This window comes from Lissotriton vulgaris, chromosome 11, assembly GCF_964263255.1.
Source record: "Lissotriton vulgaris chromosome 11, aLisVul1.2, whole genome shotgun sequence".
NCBI lineage: Eukaryota > Metazoa > Chordata > Amphibia > Caudata > Salamandridae > Lissotriton > Lissotriton vulgaris.
Window position 1 is genome coordinate 919,856,474 of NC_141699.1, and position 19,022 is coordinate 919,875,495.

General features: G+C 43.0%; 1 protein-coding gene across 2 annotated transcripts in view; it reads right to left on the reverse strand.

Annotated features, from left to right (window-relative positions):
• The window catches only part of LOC147683691 (phospholipid scramblase 1-like), a 246,055-nt gene that overhangs the window by 17,634 nt on the left and 209,399 nt on the right, over nt 1-19,022 (reverse strand). For both annotated transcript variants that reach the window (XM_086944072.1, XM_086944073.1), the window contains exon 8: nt 3,226-3,387. In XM_086944072.1, coding sequence (XP_086800198.1) covers nt 3,226-3,387 — 162 coding nt within the window. The remainder of the gene's footprint in view (nt 1-3,225; nt 3,388-19,022) is intronic.

The following is a 19,022-nucleotide window of genomic DNA, read 5'->3' on the forward strand; positions in this document are numbered from 1 at the left end:
TTTGAGGCCCAGAACTGTAGAGGGCGCCTCAAGCAAGGTTATGACTCACAGATGGCAGAGTCCAGCAGCAACAGCGAGTTGCAAGAGGTCTTTTGTGACCCTGAACTTCACAGAAAAGTAGGCAAGCGAACAAGCCCTTGGAGAAACTTGGGTTCAAGGATGTAGACAACTGATTCAGTCCTTCTCACTCCCAGGCAAGAAGCAGCAGCCCAACACAGCAGAGCAGGTGACAAAGTGGCAGTCCCACCTACAGCACTGCAGCTCTTCTTCCAGCAGATTGTACTTGGTTCCAGAAAAGTTCCGATTTGGTGGAGTCAGAGGTCCAATACTTCTACCTAAATGTGTTTTTGAAGTGGGGGAAACTTCATAGAGGTCTTTCAATATCACAAGGTTCCAGCCTCTCATATCCTGGCCTCAGACTCACTACATGGGGGTAAGCAACTACTTGTGTGGAGACAGGCACAGTCCTACTGAGGTGCAATAGTCCGCTCCTCATTCCTAATCTATCCTCAGAAGGTACCATCAGTCTGGTGATGGGCCATCAGGATGAAAATATCCCCAGTTCCCTTTTTGTGACTGTCTCAAGGGAATGCATAAAGCCAAGCTGCCACCCATACCAGACCTGTAGTCTGAGACAGGCAGAGTCTCGGAATCGTTACAGTAACTAAAACCCAACTTTCTAAAAGTGGCATTTTCAGACTTACAATTTAAAATCTGACTTCACCATGAATTGTGATTTTAAATGGTTAGCCCAGAGAACCTAAACTCCAAATCTCTAGATTTTCCAAATTGGAAATTAGATTTAAGAGATGTTTAAAGGAAATCCCAAAGATTACCTATGGGAGAGACAGGCCTAGCAGTACTGAAAAATTAATTTAGCAGTCTTTCACTACCAGGATATGTAAAACTCCAAAGTGAATGTCCTACCTTGTAAATACACTGCACCCTGCTCATAGGGCTGCCTAGGGCCTACCTTAGGGGAGACTTGTCTGTAATAAAATGGATGGTTTGGCCCTGGCAAGTTGGATAACTTGCCAGGTTGAAATGGCAGTTTGATACTGCACACACAGGCTCTGCAGTGTCAGGCCTGAGTCATGTTTAAAGGGCTACTGAGTGGGTGGCACAATCAGTGCAACAGGCCCATTTAATTTACAGGAGCTGTGCACATATAGTGCACTCTGCTTGGGACCTATAAGTAAATTAAATATCCCAGTAATGGATAAGCCATTGTTACAGAGTATATGTACTTTAGAATTGGGTAAAAGTGGTAGGGTGTCTAGAATCCTAAAGCCAGCTGAAATGTAGTTAGCAAAACAGGACGTCAGAAGGCAAAAAGTATGGGGAAACCACGCCAAGGATGCCACGTCCAACAGCTGATTTAATATCTGCTTGTCAAGCAGGACGATGGACGTAGTCACCCATTTAGCTCTGACTAAGAAGCTTAATTAGAGAACATGTTTATACATCAGATGAGCTAGATATTTGTGTGCTGTGTCGTTGATCTCATCTCCCACCCCCCGATTGTCACATATTCCATGTAAAAAACTATGCCTGTACATAACGTTTTGTTGCAGAGCACAATCTATTGTTAATTCCATTTAATAGCAACCTGTAGCTCATCATATTTGCGGATTCTGTTATGCTAATGCAGAGCTTAATTTGTGCCAGTGGTTGCAGGTGTTGGAAACTGGCTCTTATTTTTCCTCATCCAAATTTGACTCTGAACAAGAGAGAAGGAAACAGTACTGAGGCAGAGTAGGAGGAAGCTAAGGACTGAAAGTGACAGGGAGAAAACAGGGATGAAAGGAACATGCAAGAGTGAGACAAAAGGACAGGGAGTGTCTTGTGAGTGAAGGAGGCACACTGTGTATAAAGACTGCAGCTTTGGTGTCTGGAAACCATGACAATCTGTAGCCTCATGAATCTCAGTAAACCTATAGACCCTGGCATTTATTCTTTCACACCATAAGCAATGTGCTTGTCAACCCGGGAGTATTTTCTTGGGGGAGAGATGGTTTGAGTAGAAAGGTCTCACTGCAGCGGACAGTCTCAAGAGAAGTGTGCTCTAGTTTATTCTTGTGAAACGATGGTGAGAAGCTCTCCCAATTATAAGTATAGGGAAGTCACGATTTGCACAAGTACAGCACAAAACCCTTAAATATTGCATTAAGTATGTTTTAGGCGTGCAACGACAGAAAATAAGTCTAAGCAACTTCGCCCATCTACATAAATCTTGCATTCATTTTTCTTTTTTTTTTTTTTTTTTATTTCTGTAATTTTTTATTGTATATAAAAAAATATATATTTACAAGGAGCAATAGTTCGATCTTTGCAATGGTACGAAAGGTCGGATAGTTTGAATAGTCCAAAAAAAAGAAGTCCGTTTTCCGAGTTTTGCTTGGCGTTGTCTTCTGTCTCCCCTTTTGCACTGCCTGGTGGGTATAACTCCCCGGACGATAGAGAGGATAGAGAGGGATAGAGGTAGGAGAAGAGATAGGAGAGGGTTCTTCCTTGCTGGTTTCTTTTGTTAGAGCGTGGGTCCCTATAGTGTGTCCCTTGAAGGATGTCTAGAATCTGCGCCTAGGGGGCTTTATGTGATGAAAGGTAAAGGTCTAGGGTCCCCATATGTTTGATTGCCTGTGTGTTTTCGGTGAGTGTTTCGAAAAGATAACTGCTTCACTAAATCAGACCAAATACTGGTTAGTGCATAAGGCATACTGGACACCGGCCCGCCTATCCACCCTGGGGATCCGAGAGAGTGACACATGCTGGAATTGTGACAATGGAAGGGGGGACTTAGAGCATCTCCTGCTCAGCTGTCCTCAGATCAAGGATTTCTGGGATAGAACTGGAAAGCTTATCAATGAAATCACTGGAGTAGCCATACACAGATTTCCCAAGTCTAGTCCTGGGCTTTGCATCCCCGTCCATCACAACAACAGAAGACCGTGACCTCATTGACCTACTGCTGACGGCTGCAGTCAAAATAATCCTAAGCAACTGGAAAGACACCACAAAAGCTACACCACAGGCGTGGCTCAACTGGGTCACATTCCTAAGAGGGGAAGATAACATTACTTGCATTCATTTTTCTTTTTTTTTTCTATTTAGAGTTGAATATAAGTGAATTGAATACTTTGTAGACTGTATAATCAGAAACGCACTCATTTTACATAAGCATACATATTTTCATGATCAGGAATAAAAGTTTCACTTGTTACATACCTCAAAATTCACATCTCCGCAACAGCTGCAAGGAACACATGGGCCAACAATTTTCAAAACCCCCTCTTTTTTCTCATTCTGAACGGTAAACTTGGGCAAACATGGGTGCCAGTTCTGGATAACATAACCCACGGTGGTTCCAGGGGGTGCCTGCACCTCAAGCTTTCACAAACAAAGAAAAGCAAAAGTAGAATTAGTTCTTCAAATTTAGTTAGAGCTCAGCTGAACAAGATTTCCACTGAACATTTAGCTTTTTTGCATAATGAAGTGCATTCCCATACATTCTACAATACATTCTAGGCATCCTTAGTTATGGGTTCTCCTCTGTGAGAACGAACACGTTAACAATGAAATGCAATGCACATGCAATTGTTTTGGCTTTCGTGTCACGGAAAGATTTCTGACCTTCACTATCATAGAAATCACAGGCCCAGCGTGGGGAGCAGCAGTGCACGTGTCACAAACACCCCATTATTCTTTTATGTGTCTTGGCGACTGGAAACTGCATACTCCGGTGCTATGGAGTCTCTTAAACCTCATACCGATCCCTTAATGCTGCACCTTACTTAGGCGTACTTATTGATTTTGTCACTTCTCAATTTCTTTATTCTCTCCACACTGTGCGTTTCGAAAGTTGCCTTTCCTTTATAGGTCTCGCCTAGCGTTGCAGTGCACACACTGCTCGATCTGGCAAGATCTATTGTCGAAAAATCAACATCGGAATTGGGCTGGAAGCTCCGCCTATGCTTTCCATTGGTGATCGTCACAGTTTATGCAAATAGCCACACTTTGTTGAAAGTGAGGCTTTTTGGTGACCGTCCTTCCTCCCTTCTGGCTTGCCCCTACGGACTGGATTTTGCACTTGCGGGCTCATGCTTGGATGTGTATCTGTCTTTAGTACTAATTTATGCACACATCTTCCGGGACAATAGCATGCACATTTTCGCGGTGCTCCTGCTTTGCTCTGCTATTTATTAGAGTCCCTCTCCTGAGCTGCAGCTGACACCACCTCCTCCCCCTTCTCTCCTGCTGCAGTTGCCTCCTCACGTCTGCTTTTTGAAACGCAGGGCCAACAATATGTTTATGTTTAGGATTTGCATTTGTGGCTTGCACGCTAGTATGGGTTCTTCTCCTCACTTCAAATGATCCCCTACCTTCTGCTGTAAAAGATCATTTGACCCAAGCCATGCTCACTTTCGCAATGGCCACAGCCCTTCCCCTAATGAGGCGGCAACGCGTTTGTCTTCAATCCTCACTGCTCCTCCCTCCCGCAGCATTCGCTGCTGTGCCCGACGACCTCCACCACTCCCGACCCTAATGTACACTCCTCCATGGCACTAATGTACCTGCCTGCATGTTGTAAGTGCTGAAACAATGTAGTGGGTGTGCACGTTTCTTATACGGCACCATGCTTTATTTTTTATTGCAACGAAAGCATGCCCAGCTGTACTTGCAACAGTTGAATGTCAATACGGCATGAGGTCATCACAAAAGCTAATGCTTAAATTAAAATAGAACCCTCTCTCACAGAAGTTAAATCTGAAACCCTGTCGTCCTCTTTCGTGTACTTGTGTGTTGAGAATGCTTTAGATCTCCCAGCCTTTGAAAATAAAACAATAAAAAAAATATAAAAAACATTGCACGTCCGGATGCTCATAGATGTTGCTGCTATATTGTGGGCTGGAAATTACGCCTTGCTTCGAGAACAGCAGTTAGTCATATATTCCTTCATGTTGCCACTACTCACGACTTCCGCATTACACTGATGATCACAGTTCTCATACTTTTTTTTTTTACTTCAACCACTGGTCTACAGAGCTATATTTACTGTGAAGCATTTGTAAAGCTTGCTGCCTAAAGTCTAAGGTGGGACCGATCAAAACATCAGTTGACATTACAGAAGAACAGGGGCAACATTGATGCGATTCCACACATAGCACAGATCTGATTGGGGAAAATGTTAATGTTCCAAAGCATTTGTTGGCACAGCACAGTGAAACAGTAGGCATGCTTGACTCCTACCATTTATGTATTTATGAAGAAACTCAACTAAACAAATTTCAGCGCATTGCAGAGTAGAACACAAGCAGAGCATTGTTACATATATCCAAAGTGAACAACCACATAACTGAAAACAATTATGCACATCCAAGCATAAAAACTACATCATGACACATAAGGAGACAGGTGAAAAAGACACCTGAAGTCAGGAGTTTGGAATGAAATTGGGCAGTAGAGAAGAAGATGCAAGAAAGTATAAGTAGCCCAAAAGATGAACAGATGAGAACAAATAAAAGAATACAGATATCCAAAGAGAACTACTAGTCCTGATGTTGTTTGAAGCTGAAAGAGTGAGTGCCAGAGTGTTGGTGCTGCACAGGAAAATAATTGTGTTACTGTTTTTTGAGTTATATACTTCAGTTACTAACGTTAGATTTTGAAGAATCTCTTAGTTTCTTCTTCCCTCTGATAACTCAATGCTAGCATGAAGATCACTGGGTTGTTGGGGATGTGAACTTACAGTAATCCATGATATTTTGAATTTAATACTGGCCATCAGACGTAGGCAATACAAATATCTAAGCACTCAAATGTGGTCCTATTTTCTCATAACTGATATCAACTTGGCCTTTAAATGAAGAATACCTTTATTAGGGGGGAATGAGGATGCTGAGGTACACATGGGAAAATAGTTGCCATAATAAATTCTGGATATTTTCAAATACTGCACCATAAGGCAGAAGTCATTTGGAGGCAGAAGAAAACATTTTCTTAGTGCAGTACTACTCAGGGTCTGGATGCAATTCTTTTCATTTGAGCAGCTACAGACCAGTGCAAGGTCAGCCAAAGCCTCAGAGATTTTACCACTTTAGACACAGAGGGTGTGAAGCACATACTGTAAAGTCCATTTAATTTTGAAATTCAAATCTGGAGGACAATGGAGTTAGACATTTTGTTTTATCGGAATTAAGATTGAGGTTTTCTGAAATCCAGCTCTAAAGCATCCTTAAGCAGTTTTTTTTATTTGAAGTTTTGGGAGGATGAGATTTTTAAGCAAGGTTGTTTAGAAAAAGAATATTTATTCGATCAATCACTTGATCATTGTAAAAAGGAATACAGTTTGAAATAATAAAAATCTCATAAAACAATTTAAACATACTAGTTAAAAACATTTGATCCCAAGACTCTTTAGCAGCAAGCTTAATTATGAACAAATCAGATAACAGTCATAATTCATCAGTCAGTGTGTTCTTATGTGGGCATAGTCCGATTAAAAACCAGTTACAATACAAGTTTGTGTATTACTTGCCACTGGTTGAATTCCACACCTGGTTCGTCCATTAAAACTCAAAGAGGATCCATATATATGTTGAGTAATACAGGAAAAGATATTGAACATTGAAGTACAACACAGGCTACTCATGTCAGGTTTGAAGTAAAACTGCCCAATCTGACCAGATGTTTTTGATTAGAATGATGAGAACCACTAAAACACTTCACTCTCTCTACCCAGGTGTGACTTCAAGACCTCAATAAACCTATCATGGTCAAATGTGTTAAAGGCTGCAGACAAGTCTATGAGGAGAGAAGACAGGCAGCTCTGTTACCTAGAATGTGATGAATCTATACTACTATTATAAAGTAAGAACTGGGAACCTTTGAGGCGGGTAAACTCGGGAACCACAGCGCCAATCCAAACACCCAATACATCATTGGAATTGGCAGGGTCTGCAGAGTGACATAGACTATATACCCCAAAAAAATATACGTTGTTTAAAAAATATACCTCACAAAAAAAAGTAGTCCCTTGGAAGTAGCGCCGGCCGTGTGCGCTAACGTGCTGACATCATCAGGAGGGCGAGGAGGATACTACCATTGCTGTTTTGTGTTGTCCTCTAGGCGCTGCTTGCTGACCCCCCTTCGGCGCTTTACAATGGATGTACTCTCTGACTTGGATCCCCTGACTGGATGGAAAGTTTTACGGTAGGCGTCCACTGTCATTAGTGTTTCTGTTTACGCGCAACCCCCTTAAAAACGGCGTTTAAGTTCCTGCTCGGACGTGAAACTGAGCGTTTGGTGCCACGGCAAACAGCTCGCCAAATACATCGCCTATGGGAGGAATGCAGGGGTTAATATTTACGTCTTCCATGACAGCCTATGAGCTGCAGTCAGGGCTCGGAGCATCATGTTCTGTTGCTCCCTTGAAAACATGTTTGCAAGAAAGAGCAACTTTCCAACCTTCCGAACAGAGGAAGTGCTAACGCAGAGCAGTCCCGCTACCTTTGTTACAAGGTGGAAAGTTATAGTTTGTCTCTGGAGTAGCGGTGACCTTGTGCGTCCGTAAATGCCGCTCTGTTGTGTGTGTCAGTACCGTATCATGGCAGGTGGGAGTAGATTACCATTTCCGTTTGGTTCCTGGCTTTCTTATAGTTGTGGTTTTGCATGTCCGAATGTAAAACGGGAACGGGAACTACAACCCCCATAATACAACTTTTAACAAAATGACCGAACTACTCACGTGCGCCAGGTGAAAACATGGGCTCCGTCTGCGTAATAATTTACAGTTCGTGGTATTTTTCATTGTTTTGGGACAGTTATGCTCTGCACATTGCTTTCTGTTGATGGTTCAAAGGCTGCCATCCAGAGGCGCAACTAGAGCCAAATTTCGGGGGGGGCCAAGAAAAAATTTCAGGGAGGAAAGGTAAGCGTTCAGCGGGAGGAGCGTGGAAGACAGCGGCGGCGACAGTGGGGCCGTGGGGCTGAGACGGTGCGTAACCGACACCGGGTTCACTGAAATGTGCGGAGCCGTGGGGAGGAAAACTAATGTGGCGTTCGGCGGGAGGAGCGCGGAAGAGTGCGGCGGCGACAGTGGGACGGTGGGGCTGAGACGGCCCCCGAGGAAGACGCGAGGTAAGCGACGCCCCTCGTGTAAAAAGGATACTTTGACTGAGCTACACAAACCTGACAGCAGAGACCATAAATAACTAAGTACACATATTCGAGGGCAGTTTGTCGTGTGTGGTGCACGTTTACTAATCCTCCAAGTCGCCGTCTGCTGCAGGCCAGAGTGGAGGATGCAGCCTCATTGGGGATTGGTAACTCCTAACGTGGTGTCAGAGAGAGTGAGGAACCAATAGTTGCCCTTCCGTTCGCACCTTCTATGAGCCGACAAGCACACAGTAGGATGACGCGAGGTAAGGGAAGCCTCATTGCCCCCGGACAACGTCGGGACGGGCTGCTAGTATCATATAAAATCTTTAATGCGACTATATCTCTGTACTGCACCCAATTCAGAACCCTGACTTATAAGGTGCTAGGAGTTTATTAACCCCAATGTGATCCGTAAGCTGAATGGTTACAGGTTATCATAAATCTCATTCCAACCAGGGCACGTTCATATTAGAAAGATTGTTGGAGATTTAATTAGGAATATCCTCAGGTCGTTTCAGTAAAGGATTAATGTGTCAAATTTTAAGAGGATCAGGAAATAGACCTTCCTTTTTATACCCATTTATTAATACACCTTCCTTTTTATACCCATTTATTAAGCTCCACCATAACTTGCTGATCAGCTACAAATGATATTTGATAAAGACAGGAGGACTAGTATCACCCTGAAAAAAGGTTGCTTTTGAGTGGTTTATAACCATTTTCAGATCGTCTTCCATTATGGGAGTGAAGTTAGTCCAAGGCTTGCATCTCTTGCAATTAAGTAGGCTGTTTGAGGTAAGGAGTTCGCCACTGGTATACAGTTTAGTATCTTATTTGTGAAATACCCTCCAAATTCATCACATTTGCTTTGAGATTGTGGATAGATTGATTCTGTGGAGGCAACCTAATTGAGCTTCACCAGTTTGAAAAGTTCTTTGAAGTGGTTTATGATGTTGTGGATGTAAGACTGGATGAGATACCCTAAGCAAGATCACTTTGTGCTGATAACATTTCATAAAACACATTGTTTTAGCCAGCCCAGCTCTAGAGCACATAGTGTCCTACTGCACATGATCACACAACGCTACTTCTAACCCTTGTTAAATAAAAAATATAGGCAACATATATACAATAGAGTTCCTCAATGAGATATCCAAGTACTCCAACTAGTCTCCCAGATCAAGGCGGACAAGTAAAGATGTTGTACGATCACCTGGCAAAATGGAAGGGTGGACATCTGTCAGACTTGAGAATGAGGAACACCCCATGTTTCAAAAATTTCATCCAGCCGCTCAATGACGTTGTCATGAGTGGTTGAAGGCAAGTCATGGGAGATTAGCAGATACTCAGGTGGCATGCTTCCAGTTCCTTCTCAACTCTTTCATCGAGGCGAAGAAACCAAACTTGCTGAGGGCTCTCTAACTGGCCACAGTGCCACAATGTCCTTCCTGTGACAATTCAATGAGATGTTGCCTCAAGCTCTCCGGTATTACAACCCTCTAACCTCTTAGCACTATACCTTATTGAGTAACATAACATTCGCCCTGCACATTTTTGAATTTTTGATATTCATCATCTAGGAGAGCTCGAGGTTGCCTTCTCCAGGATTGCATTGCAATGATATCCTTAAGTGCGAGCAAATCTCGGTCGGCGTTGCTAGCAGCTTGGATTTACTCAATGGCTAGAGATGCAGGCATACTTATCTTTACTATGAAACTAGTATTATCTTCAGCAGCTTTGTACATTGCACTGTGACATATCGGCACTCATGAAAAGAAATCTGCGGTGTATTGATCCTTCCTCGACTTATGCACAATAATGTGATAATCGACGTGCAATCACAACCCTCAGCTATTGATGCAAAGGGACATCTTGGCTTTCAGATTTTCGAAAATGGTGAGCAATGCCTTGCAGTCAGTGACTCGGGTGAAGTTCTTTCCAAACAGAAACACATGAAAATGTTCACAATCCCACACTACAGCCAAGCTTTCTTTTTCTGGCTGAGAATAGGCACATTCAGTCTGAGACAGACTTCTGCTAGCATAGGTCACACGGTGTTTCTGAACATTTGAATCCCCATTGTGTTGAGCAAGAATGGTGCCCAACCCCTCCAGACTTGCATCTACTGCGATCTCAGTGTAGAACATGGACCAAATTAGGACATTTCTATTGCATTTTCAATGGCGTGTTTGAAACTTTGGTCACAATCAGAGGAGCATTGGAAAGGAACAGTCTTTGTCAACTCTTAATGGTGACTCACCATGGTAAAGTCACAAATGTATCTGGAGCAATAGCTGGCCATGCCTAAAAAGGATATTAACATGGTCACATCCTGCAAGGGCCAAGTGTATGACAAAGCTTGTACTTTCAGGGTCAGGATGCATCCCCCCTTCTGAGAAACTATGCCCAAAGATCTTGAGTTTGGTTTTGTGAAACTCACTTTTTAGCGTTTGAAGTGAGACCTGCAGCAACAAGCAGATAGCTTGGTATGCTCATTTGCGGTGCCCCAAACACTAGTATATCATCTCTGTAGTTAAAATGTGATAGGTTGAATTACGCAGCTAATGACATCCTGAAAGATTCCTGCAGCCAATGGCACACCAAAACGGAGTCTTTTTATCTGAACAAACCATCATGAGTTGGGAAAGTACTCATGCAGCCACAGTTCGCTTCCAGCTAGAGTGTATGGTATCCTTTGTTCATATCAAGACAGGACCGGTCTTTGGTGCCATTAAGCTGTGTAATCAGGTCTAGTATGTGTGGACCTGTATGTCGCTGTCGATTGCTTTGTTGGCCTGGTGCATATCAACTTAATGCACACCGCACCCCCACTGTTCTTTTTTGTCACTACCACCATGGGTGAAACTCATGGCATTGGACTAGTAGAGCGGTTGATGATATTGTGCATTAATGATGCCTCTAGTTCCTTCTCAATGGCCTCTTGGAAATGAAAAGCAATTGGATGGTGCCGCTGAGCAACCTGACAAATGTACTCATTAATGTAAAGTTGCACCTTCATTGTCTTGAGTTTTCACAGTCTGTGAAATGAGGAAAGGAATTGACTTACTATTTCAGAATTTGCATTGTGGTTGTAGTTGATGGATATCAGTCCCATGTCAGCAGCAGCGCTGTTATCGAGTAGACAAGCACCCGTTGAAGTACCAGGGAGGACATAAATTGGTGTTTGTACTGTTTTCTAATTCTTCATGGTAGCTACGAATGACCCTTTACTTTCCAATGGTGTAAAAGCAGCTCAGGTGTACACCTTTTTCTTTTCAACAGCATTAGACGGGATACCAGAGACAGCTCATATTCTTCTGCCAGCATGATCTTGATCAATACACGACTGTCTATAATAAAAGTTATAGGGCAGCCATTCACCTTTAGCCTAAATGTAGGGAATTGTCCAAATTAATTTGGTCACCTCATGTGGCGATCTCTTTAACTTGTGTTCTTTGCAGTCAGCCAATCCTACATGTGCATGTTGTTCTTCGGTTGACATTTCCATTACACACCCATTCTTCATTGTCGCTTGACGATGGATGTTGAAAAGCTTTTGGACTTCATTTAGTCTCTATTTGACTCAATTGATGTTGCGGTTTGCTGTTGTGGGCATGGCTAGAATGCTTATGGAAGTTTCTGGCGCCCATTTTCTCTTCTTGTCGTAATGCACTTAGTTCCTCTTTTGCTTTGCAGGCAGTTAGGAATGTTTAACTTCCCCGCAGCCCTTGGATGTCTGTAGATTGGCGGGACATTTACCTTCATGTAGAAATGAGAATCCACAGCGGATATACAATTTATTTTTCTATGGAGGTATCTTATGGGCCTCCACCTAGTGTTTCTGCTTACTTTTTATAATCAACGGTAATTCGTTGTGGGCTGTTCCAGATTCCATATCAGCAGCCTGTCAATCTGCACGTTCCACGGCTCTTACAGCCATGAGTACCTTTTCTAGACTGAATCTCTCTCTCAGCATGTGTTGTCTGAAGGAATCGAAGGGGAACCATCGATTACTGAGCCCCATTGCTTCTTAGTCATTGAATTCACTGAACTTTTAGTGTTTGATGAGGGTATTCATTCTTTCGACAAATTAGTCCATCATTTCACCAGCCTGCTGTCTTGCCTGGTTGAAAATATACCTTTTATAGTCGACATTTGCCATTTGATTGAACTTGCTTACAATATTTCTTTAATTTGATGGTACAATATATCCATAGCGTGTGGCATTTTCTTTATAATTTCTTTCAACTGCAAAGTTTTTTTTAAATATTTGATGATCTTTTTTGTCATCTTCTTCTAGAGCATCGATTAAGTCATCAAGCGTTTTGATCCATGCAGTCCATCTGGCACCAATATTCTGTTTGTCAGTGTCAAATGTAGGTGGGGGTTTAAAAAACGCTGTGGCAATGTCTTCTGTCACCGATGACAAATTTCACTATTCCAACTGACTTTTCTCCAGCTTGGATGCTACTTGCCACTTTTCAAGCATCGGCAGCTCAACCAGGCTTGGTCTTCACACCCTATTTGAGGTCATGTAACACTTCGCTTGATTGCGCTGGTAAGTACGTTTGTACTTTCTCTACCTAGTTGTCACTACATTAGCATTTCCTTGCATCCGATAGTCTCTGCATTTAGTGCTTTTTCACACCTGGTTGACGTGGTCTTTAGCGCTTCTTCGAACCTGGCTGTCACTGCCTATAGCGCGCTGCTGTATATGGATGATGGCTCTGTGTTACACGTGGCGCAGTAGGCTTCTGGCAGGCTCCCTGACCGAGATTCTCCAAAGGCCAGTCACCTTCTTCGAGGGCCTCATAAGAGCTACAGCAGAGCATGGACTCTACACATGCCAACCATAGATTGCTTCTTGTGGCACAAGTGGTGTGCATGAGCAGTTTGCTGGACCACGGAGGGAAGTCCTGTTCTTTAGGGTACTTATCCCCTACTTGTCCCCAGTTGTCAGACCCACCCAAGCTCTGGAGGACATAAATGACTACGTCATATATGGAGCAGGATAGCACACACATTTATTGTTCATTATTGAACTGTTAACTTACTGCACTTATTGACCATGCCTAGACAAACCCAACTAATTACATAACATCGTAAAGAGTCCACCAAGGACCACAAGGGTCCTACTGCACATGATCACACAACCCTACAGACTAAGTGGGCGAATGCTTATGGGGCCTTCAATATTCTCCATATCCTTTCCAGGTTCATGAGTTCAGATTTCAGTCTAGCTAGCTCTTCAGAAAACCACAGGATCCTTTTATTTTTATTGTCTTGAGTTATATGGCAGAAGCAATTAAGTCTACGCTGCTTAGAAGAGCTCTCTCGTAGCTCTCAAACGATTCATTCAAGTATGACAGATGGAGATGGAGCCATCTGATAGGACTTTATTCAGTGCCATTGGCTGCTGAAGAACAGAAGACATTTTAGGTGCCTTTTTATTACAATTACAGAAGATTAATGTACCTTGGACCGAGGGAAGGAAGAGTTTATGAGAAAAGGAACAATAAAATGATCCGACCAATCTACTTCAATTAGGCTTAACCAGTCAACTTTGTATGTATGGTGAAATACTGGATTTTGAGGTTTTCCCTTTACACTCAGTTGAGAACTGGAGATGTGAAGGAGGCTGTGTTCGGAAAGTAATTTTTAGTGCCTGGGCGTAGCTATCTGTTGGATGTCTCCCCGTTAGTATTAACATTTCCCAGGTAAAATCTTTGGCTTTTTAGTAACTAATTGTTTACAAAAATAGTGAAGTGATTAATGAAAGCTTTGTGGCTCCACCTGGTGAGTGGTTTATTACATGAAAAGAGGTGACTGACGAGAACGTCCAGGCAACTGGGAGGACTTCGAAGAAGTCAGATTTTGTGGAAGAAATTGGTACACGCAGCAAATTGTCAATGAAAATGAGCGCACCTTAACAAAGTTGTGTTAACTTTCTGCTATCAAAATGTAATCAGAGGAAACTAGATCGACTACATTGGGCTGAGAGACAAACCACATTTCAGTTTGGAAGAAGAAACCCAATTTTAAGGTTGATATAGTGTCAGCAATAAAGGTGTGGTGTGTATTAGAAGAGTGGCAGCTTTGCAAGCACACTTTCAGGGCGCGCATAGTGATAGGTATAGTTGGATGATATTGTACGTCTTTGTGATTGTATCGGAGTTGCATTGATCCTGGACTTTGCCAAGATTCTTTGCAATAGACCTGATCGCGGGTATTACAGTGCTGATTAAACACATAATGGAGGCGGAGAATTAATTGCATAAGACTTGCAGGGCACAATGGAGTGAATGATGCATTGACAGAAAAGCAAGAACCGTTTAGCTATACATTGAAATTGGTCACCAGTTACTATTGAAATACAAAAGAATGGAGACCGATTGCAAGAAGGGCTATTGGTAAAAGACAGGGTTGCAATAGGGAATGCAGCCACTGGGTGGCAGTTGTGTATAGGCGTGGTAATGCTCCATACATTTTCAAAAAGATAAGGGGATTGCTGGAGATTTGATCTATTTTTTGTATTAAGTCCGCCCCTGCTTTATTTACACGGACTTTTTCTTACTCATAGCAGGTGTTCAAAACCAGTTAACAATAATTAATATTGGTCCTGAGTCACCGTTACCTTTCAATAAGAACACACATATAAGATCACCGCTTTTCATACGAGAAAAAAAAGGCGGAAGTGTGTGCAACAGCTCGAGATCTAGATGCTAGAGGGGGAAAGAGCAGGTGCCAGTGATGTAGATTGAAACTTTAGTTGGTTTCAGATCTGCTAGCTTAGCGGTCGTCTATGGCCTAACAATGCAACAACCGGCTTTCCTGAAATGCCATGTTTGGGAGGAAAAACCGCAAGTTGAGGTTTCCCGGAGAGGGACTGGTGACTGTCCAATGCATTTATCACCTAAACAAGGGAATGGGACAGGAGAAGCTGAATAACGCACAACAAAATATCAGGACAGTGTCAACTGTCAACTGGTTGAGCAATGAATGGTTAGCTCACCTGTGGTGCAGGGCAAGTTAGAGTTCACCTTTGTAAGTCACAGAAGCGCAAAATATTCACGTTCACTTGACATTATATTCTTTGGGTAGGAGGGGGTGGGGAGGGGGGGCAGGAGGGGAGCAGACCACAAACCAGCTTGTGTGTGAAAAAGGCCGCCTTATTGAAACAGGTGCACATTAACCATTACAAACCTCGGCCATTGCCTTACAAAACTCACCTCACTAAATAAAGCACTTCCTTAACCCCAAATTCTCGCCCCTAACACTTTTGACCCCGCACCCCACCCATACATGACTTCATTATCAAATACAAACCATATAAAACCCTGCTTAAACATCTAAACCAACAATTTAAACAATCGGTTATACAACCTCCCCCTGCCTGCCCCTCGACCATTTTTTATCCCCCAACCTATGCAACCCACAACAAACTTATCCTGCCCAACTTATCCCATCGTTGACACAAGTACACAACTGAACAACAAGAATTCAGTCAACCGTGACCTTAATACAACTAACCCCCGCACCGCACCTGTTCCAAGCGACAATACAAGTGTAAACCCCTGTCCACCTGTTCCAACAACGCAAACCCGAAGAAAATACCAACCAATATTAACAAAAGAAAAATAAATTACTATGAGAGGAAGGCACAAAAACCTAACTGTCTAAATCTCCCAGCCACCAGGTCACCAAGCCTAAAATGGTGGCTGGGAGAAGGAGCCCAAAGCATTTATGCTTGGGCTCCTTTTGGGCTACATAAAAACAAAGCCCAATCCAAAAAGCCCGCCTATGTATCCTGCTTAACCCCCCCCCCCTTCCCCGCCCCTCCCAAACTGCCCGAGGGGGGTACCTCCCTGCAGTCGGCTCCCCCCCCCCCCCAGCCGCCAGTGTGCCTTACCTTTATTAACGTGGGTGACCCATTTAAACACATTACTGAAATATATTCACTGTAGAAACTAGAGATTAAGATCCATGCACTAATATTCATTTTAAACATGGAGATGCAAGTCTTATGTAAATGTATTCTTCAACTCAATTACAATATAGCCTTGACACGTAAGCATACAATGTAAATATGTAGACATGTACTCATTTACTCATGTTTCACATTCATTCCAAAGTTTCCACTTGCATATGTGATAAGGCATTCAAAGAGCACACAACATTTTTTGACTAGAATTAGCCAGACTAGAGGCCTAAGTGGAAAGGCATTTTGCTTTGCCAGTAGGTTTACTCTTTCCCTTGTATGTGGATTATCATGATATTTGCTACCCAGAGAAAGGCTCATTGACTGTATTAGATGAAGGATAGGCCTTCGAAGAAAATTGTGTCAACGTGAAGAAGCAATGATCAAAAGAGGCCTTCTGTTCATCAAGTCCAAGGAGGGCAAAAATAACAGATGTGGCCATGACCCAGGGGATGAGGTCCCAGGGCCCAAAACTGGCACAGGAAAGAGGGGCCACACGGACCCCTTCCTTAAATATAAATACAACAAAAAAGTTGAGCCTTGGGGAATGGAGTCCCTGGGGCTGAAATTGGCCTGGGGAGGGGCGCCACACAGCCCCTCCCATTTTATTACTATTTTGATTTTTAATGGGTAAGGCCCCAGGGGCCCTAAAGGGTAAAGAAAAGGGGGGGCCACACAGCCCCCCTTCATAAAGTGAAAAGAAAAACAAAAAGCGGGCAACTCACCAAGGCCCCACCCCCTTTCTTCCCTACTCTGCAAAAGAGCCTCCTGGCACCTTGTTGGTTGGAGGATGACGTGCCCTTAGTTGTTGAGGGTCCTTAGGGGCAGCTAGCCCATCCGTTAACTCCAGTAAACCCCACACACAGCTGTATTGCTATGGGTTGGTTGGAGGCCACTCCTCTTTTTTCAGCACTCTGCAAACTCAACTCTCGGCGCACTGCTGGTGGGTCATGCGGTCCCCTTGCCTCTTGAGGGCCTCGAGAGTAAAGTAGACTTCATTCCCCAAGCAGCACCCTATTTTGGAAGACTATAAATCACCAGTTTTTTTAAAGAAAAATGTGCTGCTAAAATGGAGTCTGGTGCAACCCAAAGAGTGGATACGTTACCTTGGCCAGGTTTTTAATGCAGAGAATGAAACTCCTATTATAGCGGAAACAAGCTGCCCTGATGGTACCATAGAATTATCAAATAAACAAAGTTTTATAACTTTTGAATCACCTCATTTAGCCCCTACCACACTGGATGAAGTGACATTGGCTTTAGAGAGTAGTGCAAATGGCAAGGCACCCAGTGTTGATGGGGTTCCAATAGACAATTTTAAATACGATACTGGATTCTGAGCCCTTCTTATACAAAGAGGGTTTAACATCATTGCAGGAGGCACAATACCAAAAACATGGACTGAAAGCATAATTGTGCCAATTTTTAAAAAGGGCAATATAAGTGATGTCTAATGTTATCACCCTATGTCCCTTCTTGACAACCTCAAAATTGATGTGTAGGATATTGATAGAGAGACTGGAAATATGGGCAAAGGAAAACAAAATTCTTACAGCTTATGATTATATAACTTTCACAGATCTACAGCCACCTGACCACAAGATTCTGTTATGGGCTAGAGGGGAATGCATCGCTAGCTTCAGGGTAAGACAGGGCATCAGGCAGGGGTGTGTGCTCTCCCAACTAGAGTTTTCTTTTTATATAAATGGCATAGATGAGGAATTGCAAAAGTTAAATGCAGATGTCTCCAAAGTAGCTAAACGTACTGTTCCGACCTTACTTTACATGGATGACGCAGTTTTACTATCAAGAACTGAAAACAGGCTGCAGACCCTTATCGGAAAATGTACACGATATATGCAGGAAAAGGACCTAGCAAGTAATCTGAAAAAGACCTTTATGATGGTTTGTGGACAAGGAAAAATAAAAACTAAGAATCATCCTATAAATAATGTCCCCATTGTAAAAACGAATTTGTTTGTATATTTAGGGCTGGTATTCACAGAGAAGGGGAATAGAGGAGCCCATATCGAGCATTACACATTAAAATTCATGAGAACAGAGTCAGTTTTTAGATTTTCACATAAAATGGACAATAAGCCCATCAGGGAAATAATGACACTTTATAAAAGCAAGTGCCTTACTTGGATGTTATGGTGCAACACTATGGGGAGGGGCAAATTGTACATTACTTTTTTTGGGTTGGAGAATGTGACCCTTCCCCGGTTAGTTAAAAGAGTTAGAAGAGTTAGAAGACAAAGCCAGATGGTCAGCTTCATTTGTAGTAGAACTGATAGTTGCAATAGGGTTGTGTACCATGCTTGTCAAGCCAATAGTACGGTTATTAGAATTAGTGTGGGGGATGTTTGTGTGAGCTTCTGAACCAAGTAAGGAACGAAAGGGACAGGAGAAAAATGTTAACAAATATCCCTGACCAAATGATCAACAGGGCACTCACTGCCTTTGAATTGTGGGTGAAGAACCTTGGGGGGAAAGCTTTGGTATTTTGCATTCTGGTGTGTGGCAAACCGGTCTATTTCTGGGGTTCCTCACCACTGGAAGTACGAGTGGGCTGTGCTGTAGTGAGTTCCCACTTATGTAACGGATGCTGCATTCTACTGAGCATATCTGCAAAGTTGCAGTCAACCCTGGGTAGGTGTTCTTCTACGAGGTGGCTATTGTGATGTGTTGCCCAGTGCCATATGCGCTCGACTATGCGAGAGAGCTGTATGGAGTGTGTGCCTTCTTGTTTCTGAATGTAGTACATGCTGGTCATATTGTCAGTGCGGACAAGAACTACTTTGTGGTGAAAATGTTGAAAGAATTTGAGAGCTAATGGAGTCCCAAAAAGTGGTGGTATTGATGGTGGTATTGGTATTGGTGGTGG